Consider the following 13,155-nt stretch of genomic DNA (forward strand, 5'->3'; position numbering starts at 1 on the left):
GTTGATTGGCGATGCCTCCGTTGACACATTTTTGACAGAAATGTTAGAGAATCCTTCAGATTCTTAAATATTAGGAATATATGTAATGTTGACGAGGCTGTTATGTTGAAAAATGATGCTAAATTACCACTTAGTTCAGGAACTGAAATTGTTATTAAATTAAATTAAATACATACCAATTCGGTTAAAATAATATAATACATTACCCTTTAAAACTATTCCAGAAATCTTTACCCAAAAAATAATTATTTAAATCAAGAAGTTATTTGCTTGTCTTTCAACGTAACTGTTTCCTTGTCATAATAAATCTCCTCATCATTGTTGTTCGTGTTTCCCCAAGTTAATCTTACGGATCTGTGATTTTATAATAATTTCATTTTTTGGATGTATTGTATTAGTAATTACATTATTTTTGTATTTTACAGCATTAATAGTAATAGAAAATAAGACGGATTTTACATATTGCTCTCAATCTTGCTCATATGAAAATTTAATTGAATATTTAAATCCTATATTCTGGTAAAACTGCGATACAATAGTATATGTTCAAAATTAATGGTGAGCCTGGTGATAAATAAAATACTTGGGCCCGGAAATACACAGAACAAAAATGCATATAAATGACAAGATCAACTTTCATAAAATTGAGGTGGTTACTTACAAAAACCGCACTTACTACATCTACATTTACTAGACTAATCCAGGCAAAAATATAACAAAACTAGATTAACTCACTAAGTCCAAAACCAGAATTAAGGTATGTTCAACATTAATCTGTCTTATTTTCTGTAAATTTTAATGCTTGTTATATTTTAACGTGTTAAATGTAGGCAAACTAGAATTACTTATTTAAATAGTAACATGTGAGAATAAGTTTTGAAGATAATTTTAATATCCGAGAGAATCTAAAAATAATCTTAAATAAAAAAGTTATAAAAGTTTAAAAAATCAACAAATACAGAATAGAAAAAAAAATTAATTGTTATAATATTTCTGACACCTCATATTTATTTCCTATTACTTCTTCTTGACTAGGAGAATTCAGCTTTGGCTATTCTATCTTCACAGCCAAGAGTATAATGATACATACATATTTCGTAGTCCTCCTATATCAATGTTGCTTCTTAGATTTATAATTGAGTATTTTTGGTAGGGTTATGAAGTATGCATGTGCTTCTTCCTTATCGTACTCCCTTGTTATGAAATAATTGTTTATGTAAATTATTTATTAACCCACTTACGACACACTTCTCGACTTCAAAAGCTTACCTGATTGAAATATGATAATGTAGCAAAAATATGTCTCTAAAACCGTGATCCAGTTTGTTAGATATAAGTTGGACATTTTGCATTTGTATCGTCTGCATATCTAATCACATTAAGTAGTTCCCCGTTAATTTTTATTCCATATGGCTGTCTCTCAAGTGCCTTTTTAAATAACGGGTCCGAGTAAACATTGAACAATGTTGGCGACAAAATGCAACCTTGTCTGACTCCTCGTTGTATGGATATTTCATCGTTGTATTTATCTCCAATTTTTACGATAGCAGTTTGATTCCAGTACAAATTTTTAATGACACGAATATCTTTGTCATCATATTTTTCAGTATTTGCATTAATTTTACATGCTGTACTTTAGCGAATGCCTTTTTGAAGTCCACGAAACATGCAAATACATCTTTTCTTTGGTCACGGCATTTTTGTAATATGATGTTAAGCGCAAAAAGTGCCTCCCTGGTTCCCATAGCATTTCTAAAACCAAATTGGGTATCTTCGAGATCTTCTTCGCATTTGCGTCTAATTCTGTTGTGAAGTATTCTTACGAAAATCTTAAGAGTGTGGCTCATTAAGCTAATTAATCGATATTCTGAGCATTTTCTCGCAATTATTTTCTCACATTTTTCTGTGTTTTTTAGAGGTATTGCGACACAGATGGATTTGAGCCAATCTGTGGGAATCACTCCGGTGTTATTTATTGAATTAAAAAGTCTTACTACTACTTTTATGTTATCATCCTCTATTAGTTTCAGCAACTCAGTTGGTGTATCATCTGGACCACAAGCTTTTCTAATTTTAGCATTATTTATAGCGTGTTCTACCTCGCATTTCATAATTTCTGGGCCGTCAGTACAGTTTTGGTAGAATTCGGCAATATTATTCCTGTCATCTTTAAATAACTCTGATATATACAGCTGCCATTCGTTTCTTATTTAGAGCTCATTTACAACAATTTTGTTATTATTGCCAACGAGTACAGAGGGAAGTCTTTTTTTAAATATGTTACTTATTTCTTTTAGTTTTTTGTGCATATTAAATAAGTCGTGTCTAGATATCCTCCATTTCGTCGCACCTTTCTCTCATCCATTTTTCTTTGGCTAATTTGATCTCCTTTTGTATTCTTCTCTGCAGGTGTCTATATTCTGTTTCATTGGATTTTATCAGTCGACTTTGTTTCATCAATTTCAAGATGTCGTCTGTTTATTTATTTTTTTATTTATTTTTCTTGATTAAGTTTTTTCTATAATCATTGTTTGTGTAGATTTCGGTAACTTGGTTTTTAAATTCACTCCATAGTTCTTCTGGATCTTCTAGTTGTTCTCCGATGTTTTTTGGTACTCCGATGGTACTACATGCTATACTAAATTTATTCGTTAAAACGTTTGTTAGAATTTGGGATTAAAATAGGCAAAAGAAGAAAAATAAATAAATCACGAGATGATGAAAGAAGAAAATATTTATTTTTTATAATATTATTTAACATGAACATGTTAGGAGAAACAAAAGATCCAATATCCCAACAAAATTCAAATATACAGGACCACTTAATATGATCTCCGTTAAAATAAACGCCTATATTAAAATAACAATCTACTATTAAAAATTTGATTAAAAAATAACGAAATGACATTTAACACATCTTACAACACACCTTGTACTTATTTGTAAAAACTCATAAGCTCCACCTACCTCGCGTGCGGTCACTTTCATTAATAATCAATAATCCACCATTGCAGATTTATACATAAAAACGTAACATAACTTTTTTTTCTGAAGACGTTTTCTTATTTTATTTATTATTACCATAAATGAGTTTAATGAATGTCAGTTTTTATGAAGAATGTAATTCGAAAAGGTTTAGAAATATGTAATGATGAAATATAACTTTTTTTTTGGAAGCCGTTATATTATTTTATTTATTTATCATGTACTTCAGCCAATTGGGTTGTTGTAAATATTCCATTCATGTATTCTTTTTGTCTCAGATTTTTGTGTTAACGAAGCGACTACGTTGTGACTACGTAGCCGGGACCGACAGATTTACGTGTCCTTCAAAGTACGGATCAGTTGAATTAGAAGTAGGAAAATTGCGTGTGTCTGTCCCAGGGACATTACACTACATAATATTACTTTTTGCTCATCACTTTAATGTTATTCAATTCAACGCACTATTATAAATGTCTAGGAATTCACGTGTGACAATAATTGTGGAGCGAAAATAAAATATAATTATTATATTTTATTTTCGCTCCAAATTCTAATTATTTTATTGCTCTTATTTATTAATACATGTTACTGATTAAAACGAAATTTTAATCCTACATGATAAATCTTAAGGAAGCTTTCTTTTAAAAAGTTTATTAATGATGTCATTTTTCTTTCAAAATAACCATATTTATTTTAGTTAGTTTTGATATCTGATTGGTGAATATGGATGGTTCTTGTTTAAACATGAGAAAATTTAATGAATGTTAGTTTTTATGAAGAATGTAATTCGAAAAGGTTTAGAAATATGTAATGATGGAATATATAAATAAAAAAAGTTTAGTTTATACAGAAATACAATTACTACTTATAAATTATTAGTCACATACCATTCTAGTTGGCTAGTTAGAAATGGTTTCAAGTAAAAAAATTAAGTTTATGTAATGTGTAAACATACTTCAAATTTTATTAAGTTTATATTATAACATACCTTTTTATTCAATTTGCTCAAACGGGATCTGGACCGTTAGTTACAATTCAACGGTTTTAAGAGTTTTGACAATAATGTTTAAGTGCATTTCATAAGTCGCTAAGAATTTCGCTACTTTGATTTTTATACATATACCATTTTATCGTCTTATTAATCAATTAATTTTGTTTTTGTTTTTTTAGCTATTATTTTTTGTCAATATCCGATACTTTTCAAGTTTTATGTTTGACTAATGATTAAATATTATCGCTACATGTAACCACCCAGGCAACCAAATAACGTTTACAGAACGTTGAAAAGACTTCATAATTATCACCAAACGACGTCAGTTTATCACGGTTTTTCGACGTCGAAAGTCACCTGAATTTGTCCCACCATAATTGACGTCATTTTTATCACGTTTTAAATAAATGATATTAAAAACGTGGTTTGTACATCGTTTTTAGATTTATTTTTTTAATGGTTTTAAAAATACACAATTATTCGCATGGACATTGTTGGCATTGTAATTTTTCCATTTAACTGTTTTAAGTTTAGCCCATAGGCAAAAATAAAATCAAATGGAAAACTCGCTAAAATCTATAGAATTACAATACCCTCAATATAAACTAATAAATAATTTATTAACAAATTAAAAATTTTTTAAGTCACAATTTAATAACAAACTTTACCACACACCTTTTAAGTCAGAAATTAATACAAATAAGACCCAATATTCTGAGCCAATTCTTCTCTTTACAAGACGTAACAACTCATTCAATATTAGAACAGTCATTATTGTATACTTGAAAAATTGCTCTGCATCTGCTGTCTTCATCTTGAAGGATGACATTCTTCATCTTCATCATCGCAAATGAACTTCTAAAATTAAATAAAGATTGCTTGTCACATTATCAGACAAATAATGACAAAGACAAGCAATGATGTCCGATCTTTTTATTACATGTAAACCTCGTGACAAACAATAGGGCTTTTCATCGATTGTCATTTGTTTCGAGCTTCTGTCATGTGTCACATAATATTAATGTATCTACGTCATACGTCTTTGGTTTGTATCATTGTAAAATACCAATAACGTATGACGTAGATATATTAATATTATGTGGCACATGACAGAAGCTCGAAACAAATGACTGTGAATGAAAAGCCCTACAACAACAAACGTAATCATGTTTATGACACTTTATTCGCTCCGTGCGTGACCACGGTGGGGATACACGAAAATATGTCAGCGCCCGTAGCGGCGAAATATGACAAATTTGGTGAATGATTGAATAATAATGTTTTTCAATAAATATTTCGCTTACCTTATTATTGCCGTTTTGGTTTTTATTATTTATATTTATATTTTAATACTGATTTCTTCCATTCCCCGATCTGGTGGCATATTCCTATCGTCATCTATTTCCATTGCGTGTTACACACACCACGCAATTAATAGTTCAATAGACCAGCTAATGTTAAAATCTAGTACTAATAATTCACACTGCCTAATTGCTTTCGATGTACACTTAATTAATGTCAACACCGACAATTAAACTATAACGAAAAAGTAAAGAAAAATCCTTAAAATTTATATTTTCTTCAGAGAACTTCCAAATGTCCGCTGTTTAATTTGATGTTTATTTGTCACTCGAACTTATTGTTTGTATAATAAATTTTATCAAAAATGGCAAATAAATATTACATTAACGTCAAATTTGCCAAACATGTCATATGTGTATCATTTAACGTCAAATTGTATTCGCTAAAAATTTCAGGCGATTAGGCTAGGATATCGCCTCAGTCATGCACGGAGCGAATACAGCATTCGCTGAGTCTGTCTAGATATACGTCATTTGGGTATCACCCTATCTTGATTTTGGTTATCCGTTATTGATCTTTGTGAATTGTTAAAATAAGAACGCCATCGTATATATGTTGTTGGCATTGATGCCGAATACATGATTTATTTATATACTTACGGACAAAAATATTGCATAATATGCATGTGAAATGAAATTTTTTCTGCTGCTATCTTTAGCTCCCCAGTATCATAGGAATAGGATTTCTTTTCCGAATACGGTGTTTTAAAGTGTCACATAAATGCTATAATCGGATTTAAATCTGATATGGACTATATTCTGGCCAATATAATTTTTAAATTTAATCTCACCAAGGTAGGTATTCACTGTTCTAGCGACATAGAGACGTGCATCGCACCAATGTATCATATCCAATGTGGCTTACAAATGGCAAAACGTGATCTCCTAAAAGGTTTTCAATGTACATGTCAGTTGGCATTCGCCTATCACCTCCACTTGTTCGGTATGTCCTTTCATAGCAATACCGCTCCGTAGCACTATGCCGCCACTACCAAAATTAACGTGAGGTTACAACTACTGACATACTGTTCACCAACTCTTCTGTAGACGAAGTTTTGTCAATCCTCCTTCCATATGATAAACGGTATGCCAGATGGAACCACATACATAGTGTTAATTTTGGTGGTGGGGGCATAGTGCTATGGAGTGGTATTTCTTGGACAGGAGATAACGAACTTGTGGAGGTGATTGGGTGAATGACAGCTGATATGTACATTAAAAACATTTTAGAAGATCTTATTTTGCCATTTGTCAGCCATATCGGATAACAAATTCGTGTTAATGGACCATAACAGAGATCTTCATGTCGGTAGAATAGTGAATACTTACCTTGATTAGATTAAATTTCAAAATTATATTGGCCACCATATAGCCCATATCAAATTTGAATCCGATTATATATACCATTTATACGATACTTTTAAACATCGCATTCGGAAAAGAAATCCTATTTCCGTGACACCGGAGGCAACACAAAAATTTTTATTTCACACGTTAATTTCAAAATATGCAATATTTTTGTCCGGGAGTGTATGTATGGACATCCAGTAAAAGAAAATGGTAACCTGTTTTGTTCCAAATATCACAGTTCGTGGCACTGTTAAATTCCTAAATTGTTTTTCATAAATATTGTTCAAAATGGTATATAAATAATAATATTTAATCAAAAAACAAAATGGATTTTGTCTTCAATCTGGTGGGATGTAGAGTAATATTTTTAGTGTTATTTTATGTGCTATTAGATTGAAAACTTAGTCTTTTGCTAGCAGTTGCCGCTAGGGCAGCCCTGCCATTTCGTTCGTTGCAATCCGTAACTGCACGCCGGGGTTTGTCCCGGTTGGGTCAGAGAGAGCAGTATAATATGTATCTCCTGATGAGAGACTAATAAGTTTCGAAACCGGTAGAGGTGCTTGCTGCACTCTCTGATTGAACTAGAATATGATGCGGCTGTAGTTTCGTGTTGCAATGAAATTAAAAATGGTTATTCATTTTTGAAAATGTATTTAATTGTTCTAATATGAGTGTTTGCATTCATATTTCTGGACCTTGGAGGTAAACTACACTATGTCGACGTGATGTTTTTTTGAATAAGTTTCTTTAATCCACTTATTTTATTAGTTGGATTATACAAATTGGTTATATTATCAATAAAAAAATAGTCATATTGTCTTTCAACTAATTATGGGATATATCAGATTTTTATTAACATCCTACGTGCTCTAAACTTTGTTGCAAACACACGCTAAACACAGTTGCTCGAAATGACGACATAGTGTTTACCTCCGAGGTGCAGATTTAGAACTTGACTTTTTGAATTTAGGTAGATATGTACTTGCAATTCAAGATCTTACAGATCAGCTACTCATTTATTAAGAATAAAATCTCTAACTTTTACAATTAACTACAATTAAGTTCAAAACTATTTATCATTACCAAAATCTAAAACCTTTTCTTGTATATTTTTCGTAAATATTAGTTAAACTAAATATGTACATTATTTCCTTAAAGTTTATTCCACGTCATTAATTTCTACGTCTCTACAGTACAACCAACTGCTTAAAAATTTCCTAACATTAATTTTATAATTATTTTAAATATTGTTTTGTCTTGTTTTCATATCTTATTTTATATTTTCAATAAAATAAAATTTATAGAAAAAAATGGGTACTTAAAAAACAATAATTTACATTAAGTAGGTATGATGAAAAAGTACGCCAATTTATGAAGTGCAAATTACAGTTTGGAATTAATGGACAATACGGCAACACAACTTACGTGTGCGTAATTGTGAACGTCAAAATTGGATGACGTGCAATTAACTTTAAATGGAAATAATGGATGGAATGCATAAAACGTAGTAGATGCTGTTGCTTCAGCAAATAGTATCTAGCATTTTCTTTTACACAAAAGTATGTGCTTTTGTTGAGAAGAACATGCGTCACAGCAGAAATACCTACTACTGACATGAAGTATCTCCTAATAAGCGTAGCGCCACCCGTTTTCGCATCACACCAATCGTGATGAACTAGTTTTTCATGTGCTTATGATTTGTGAATTCACATTTTTACTTACCCTAATTATTAGAATTGTACATGAGTAAAATTGAATGACCCCAAAGATTAAATATTTTCTTCCTAGTTTGTAGGTTTTTTTACGACGCACATTCATAAATGCTTCCATGTTGTAACAAAAAAACACCTATGCCGAAGTCGTTCATCCACCAACTTCGTTTAAACTGAAGTAAATACTACTGAACTAGCAAATACTTCAAAAGCGTATTACATTCTTCTATGTAACTGGTAAGTAACATCATATGCTACGGAGGAAAGTAAATGCTTTGTAAGTGTAGTAAAAACTTTAAAAATGTAGTACATACTTGAAGTATTAGCAGATATTACGTTTTATACATTCCACCCAATGTATAATTAAAATGTCATCTAAAAAATCGTTTAGCAACTTACACTTTTATATTTTAAATAAATGGTAATATCACGAGTACAAAATAAGGAGTGCTACCAGGCTTGTTTCCTCGTTTGTGTGCTAGCAAATATATTGGCCAGATATTCACGTCATATATTTCAAACATATATGGAGTGGACTTTGTCCAAGTGGTCCAAACTTTTTTTTATAATCAGTTTTAAAACTATATTATAAAACAGAACTGGAAAGCACTATGAATAAATGGATAATATTCTTCGTTATCGTGTTAATAGGCTCGGATTGGAATCCTATAGAGTAAAAACTAAGAATTTAAATAAACTATGCAAAAAATTACCACTACCAAACGAAATAGAAACAAAATATTATATTACCTAAAAGGCCAAAACAGAATAATGTTCAGCTCATTTTCAAGATTAAATCTTTAAAATGTTATATACGAGGGTCATTCATAAAAAAGGTTTCCTATGCCGCTGAGAAAGAGTGACGTGCTGGGAGAAATCTGGCAACACTGCCTCACACATCAAGTCCTCCCTTTCTCTTACCTCACCACTTTCACCACGCTGCATTGCTCAGTGTCGGCCTAGCAGAGTTCGAAGATGGAGGTTCCAATCGCTGTTACCGCCAATGTGAAATTCATGCTGTGATACGTTTTTAAAATGCAAAATGGATTTTGCATGTTGTTAATCGAATTTTATGGGTAAAAGTCCATATCTGTTCAACATGGTCGGAAAAAAACGCAAAAGATAGGTGCGGAAGGCCTTCAGATTCATTATGAATTTTAGATCGGCCTTCACTGAATTCTCTACACCATTTGCGAACATGTTTAACAGGTGTGCACTTTTACCCATAAACTTCGATTAACTGACAATGAATGTCAATAGGTGAAATCCATCTTACATTTAAAAAACTTATCACAGCATGAATTTTACATTGGCGGTAACAGCGATCGACACCTCCATCTTCGAAGGCTGCCAGGCCGACACTGAGCAATGCAGCGAAACGAAAGTGGTGGGGTAAGAGAGAGGGAGAAATGATGTGTAAGGCAGTGTTACCAGATTTCTCTCAGCACATCGCTTTCTTTCTCAGCGGCATAGGGAACTTCTTTTACGAATGACCCTCGTAGTTAGTTATTACAATAATACAATTACATTGTTAGTAAAAAATACATTATAGTTTCATTCAAATCAAGTGAATTTTCGTATAAACATTATACATTACTCATATTAGCCAATGACGTCACCGACTATTTGTAATATAAAAGGTGTATTTTTATTCTAATTCAATGCTGGAACTAAATAGTAAGTGACTATTTCTTGCTTAATTTTTATATTTAGCTCGCTAGCATCTTAATTAACATATTGTTAATGGCCTAGGTGTAAATTATATTTATGCCCCAATTCGATAACTTAAATACTATCGTCTTGTATATTATGACACCATCTGTAGTTCTTTCAATTGGTTTATCAATATTCTTTGTACGTATATTTTGAAAAGTTTCAATGTAACACTGGATAGTATAAAACTACATGGAAATGCGCTATTTGGATGGATCTTCAGGATTGAATAGAATCGCTAATTTTACATTTTTGTCTATTATGTCTTAATCATAAATAAAATTGTTAAAATGTATTAATTATATACTCACGGACAAAAATATTGCATATACATGTGAAATGAAATTTTTTGTGCTGCCTTCCTTACCACTCCCCCCCCCCCCTATGGTAGGAATAGGATTTCTTTTCCGAATGCGACGTTTTAAAGTGTCATAAAAATGCTATACTCGGATATAATTCTGATCTGGGCTACATGCTCGCCAATATAATATATGTCATATTCAATGAGGCTTGCAAATGGCAAAACATGATCTTTCAAAATGTTTTCAATGCAGTCGCCCAATCACCTCCACGTATTCGGTATGTCCTTTTAAAGCAAAACCGCTCCGTAACACTATGCCACCACCACCAAAACTAACGCCATATATGAGGTTACAACTGTTGGCCAACTCTTCTGTAGATAAAGTGTTGTTAATCTTACTTCCATATGACGAACGGTATGGCAGAGGTAACCTCATACAGAGTGTTAATTTGGTGATGGCGGCTTAGTGCTATGGAGTGGTATTTCTTGGACAGGAGATACCGAACCTGTGGAGGTGATTGGGTGAATGACAGCTGGTTCCCAAAAAAACTGATACGACTCTTAGTAAGATTTGATTATTTTGAGCAGTGTATGATTGGTCTGACATTATATTATATTTATTATGACAGACAAATAATAAAATAAACAAACAAACAGCCATTTTTTGAGGTTGAAGATATCTGCCAAATTTTAAGATTTGGCAGTGACAGTGACAATATGTAAATAATAAGTATTTATCCATCAAAATATAATAAATTAAACATAATTAAACTTATATTCATTATATCACACCTCATCAAAAGCTTTTTACAAGAACATAGTCAGCGATTTTAATATGGCTTAGAGCCAGACTACATCAAGATCGCCTATAAATCGTGCTGGTAATTGCCTTGCAGCGAGATCAAAAACAAAAAGAAGAAGAAAGTACACTGCTCAATTTTCTACAAAATACGCTTTAAGAGTCGTATCAGTTTTTTTGGAACCAGCTGTACATTAAAAACATTTTAGAAGATCATATTTTGCCATTTGCCAGCCATATCGGATAACAAATTCGTGTTAATACACCACAACGGAGATCTTCATGTCGGTAGAATAGTGAATACTTACCTTGATAAGATTCAATTTAAAAATTATATTGGCCACCATATAGCCCATATCAAATTTAAATCCGATTATAGCATTTATATGATACTTTAAAACGTCGCATCGGAAAAGAAATCATATTTCTATGACACTGGGGGCAGCACAAAAACTTTCACTTCACACGTTAATTTCAAAATATGCTATATTTTTGTCCGTGAGTGTATAAAATAATTTATAATTTTTTAGTGTGTAAAATGACAATGACAATTGTTTTTACATGAACATGTTTATATTACGTGATATAGAACAGTGCCTGTTGGGTTTGAAAATATTAATCTCATTTATGTTATCCTAATTGTAATAATATTGTTTAAATTTTCCTCATGAAAAGTGACAGGTGAAAATTGAACTTTCATTTATTCAAGGTGTATAAGTGCAGAGATGAACTCAAATAACAAAGGACTACCTTGACGTCAATATAATCGCAAGGTTTTTGTCAGAGCCTTCTTTCAGTCGTGGTATAGTCTTATGTTTTATGTATCAAGAATAATTATCGCTTGCGAAGTGTATAAAATTTTAGATAGAAGTAATTAATTTGCGATTAAATTGTAGAAAAAAAGTACCTAATTTACTAAGCGGTCAAGAAGACAAAAAACTATAGACAAACATTGTTAACCAGATAAAGGGCCGGTTTAATAAATTAACAAATTAATAATTAAACAAAGTTGTTTTTCCATGTTTTAGTATTTGTTATTTCTTCTCTTCATTTAATTATTTTACTAGCACATGAAAAGGGACAGGAACGAGCATAACTCGTCACAAGAAGAGTAGGAATTTTTCAGAGAAAGCAAATTAGTAACCAAATCAAACAAATGCTTCGCGATCTTAAAAAAATACCTACATGAAGATATGACAGAAATAAAGAGAGAAATTAAAAATGACATCAGAGAAATAACAAAAGGACATAAAGGACACCACAAAAGAGTTGCAGAAAAACCTAGAGGAAATGAAAAGCATGGCGAAGGAAATCGCCCAAATGAAGGAAGAATGGACGATAGAAAAAGAAGAACTACATAACAAAAACAAAATTAAGGAAGTGGAGGATAGGATGGAAAGAATGGAAAAACAAAAAAATCGAAACAATCTAACAATAACTGGACTTACAATGAATACCGATAATGAAGATACATTCGAAAGATACAATCCTGGAAAAAATATTTTAGACAGAACTTCTTTTGAAATCAAATATACGTAGAGCGCAGTAGATAGGACAATATAGATGCATAGTGGAAATGGTAGAATTGAATGACAAAATAAAGATACTCCAAAAAAAAGCAAAGCTAAAGGGGAAAGGCATTTTCATAGACGCGGAACTTACAATAAATGAGCAAAGAATATAGAGAACTATATAGAAACTATAATGGCCTTTATAGACTTTACAGCCTATAAATATACAGTCCTGTGGAAAATCTTAAAGCTAAATAAATTACCCCATAAGATCATTGGAATAATCAAAATGATGTATCAGCAAACAACATGTCAGGTACTGCATAAAGGGCAAATAACAGATAAACTAACAATCGAAATAGGTTTAAAACAAGGTTGCGTACTGTCACCTTTGCTCTTTAATATATTATGTCTTAATCATATACTGGAAAA

General features: G+C 31.6%; 1 protein-coding gene across 3 annotated transcripts in view; it reads left to right on the forward strand.

Moving 5' to 3' along the window:
• The window catches only part of LOC126878907 (retinoic acid receptor RXR-alpha-B), a 281,711-nt gene that overhangs the window by 253,268 nt on the left and 15,288 nt on the right, over nucleotides 1–13,155 (forward strand). For all 3 annotated transcript variants that reach the window (XM_050641800.1, XM_050641798.1, XM_050641799.1), the window contains exon 9: nucleotides 1–13,155. This exon is cut by the window's right edge and continues 15,288 nt beyond it. In XM_050641800.1, coding sequence (XP_050497757.1) covers nucleotides 1–67 — 67 coding nt within the window. In that variant the 3' untranslated portion in view covers nucleotides 68–13,155.

The sequence above is a fragment of the Diabrotica virgifera genome, chromosome 1, assembly GCF_917563875.1.
Source record: "Diabrotica virgifera virgifera chromosome 1, PGI_DIABVI_V3a".
NCBI classification, from domain to species: Eukaryota; Metazoa; Arthropoda; class Insecta; order Coleoptera; family Chrysomelidae; genus Diabrotica; species Diabrotica virgifera.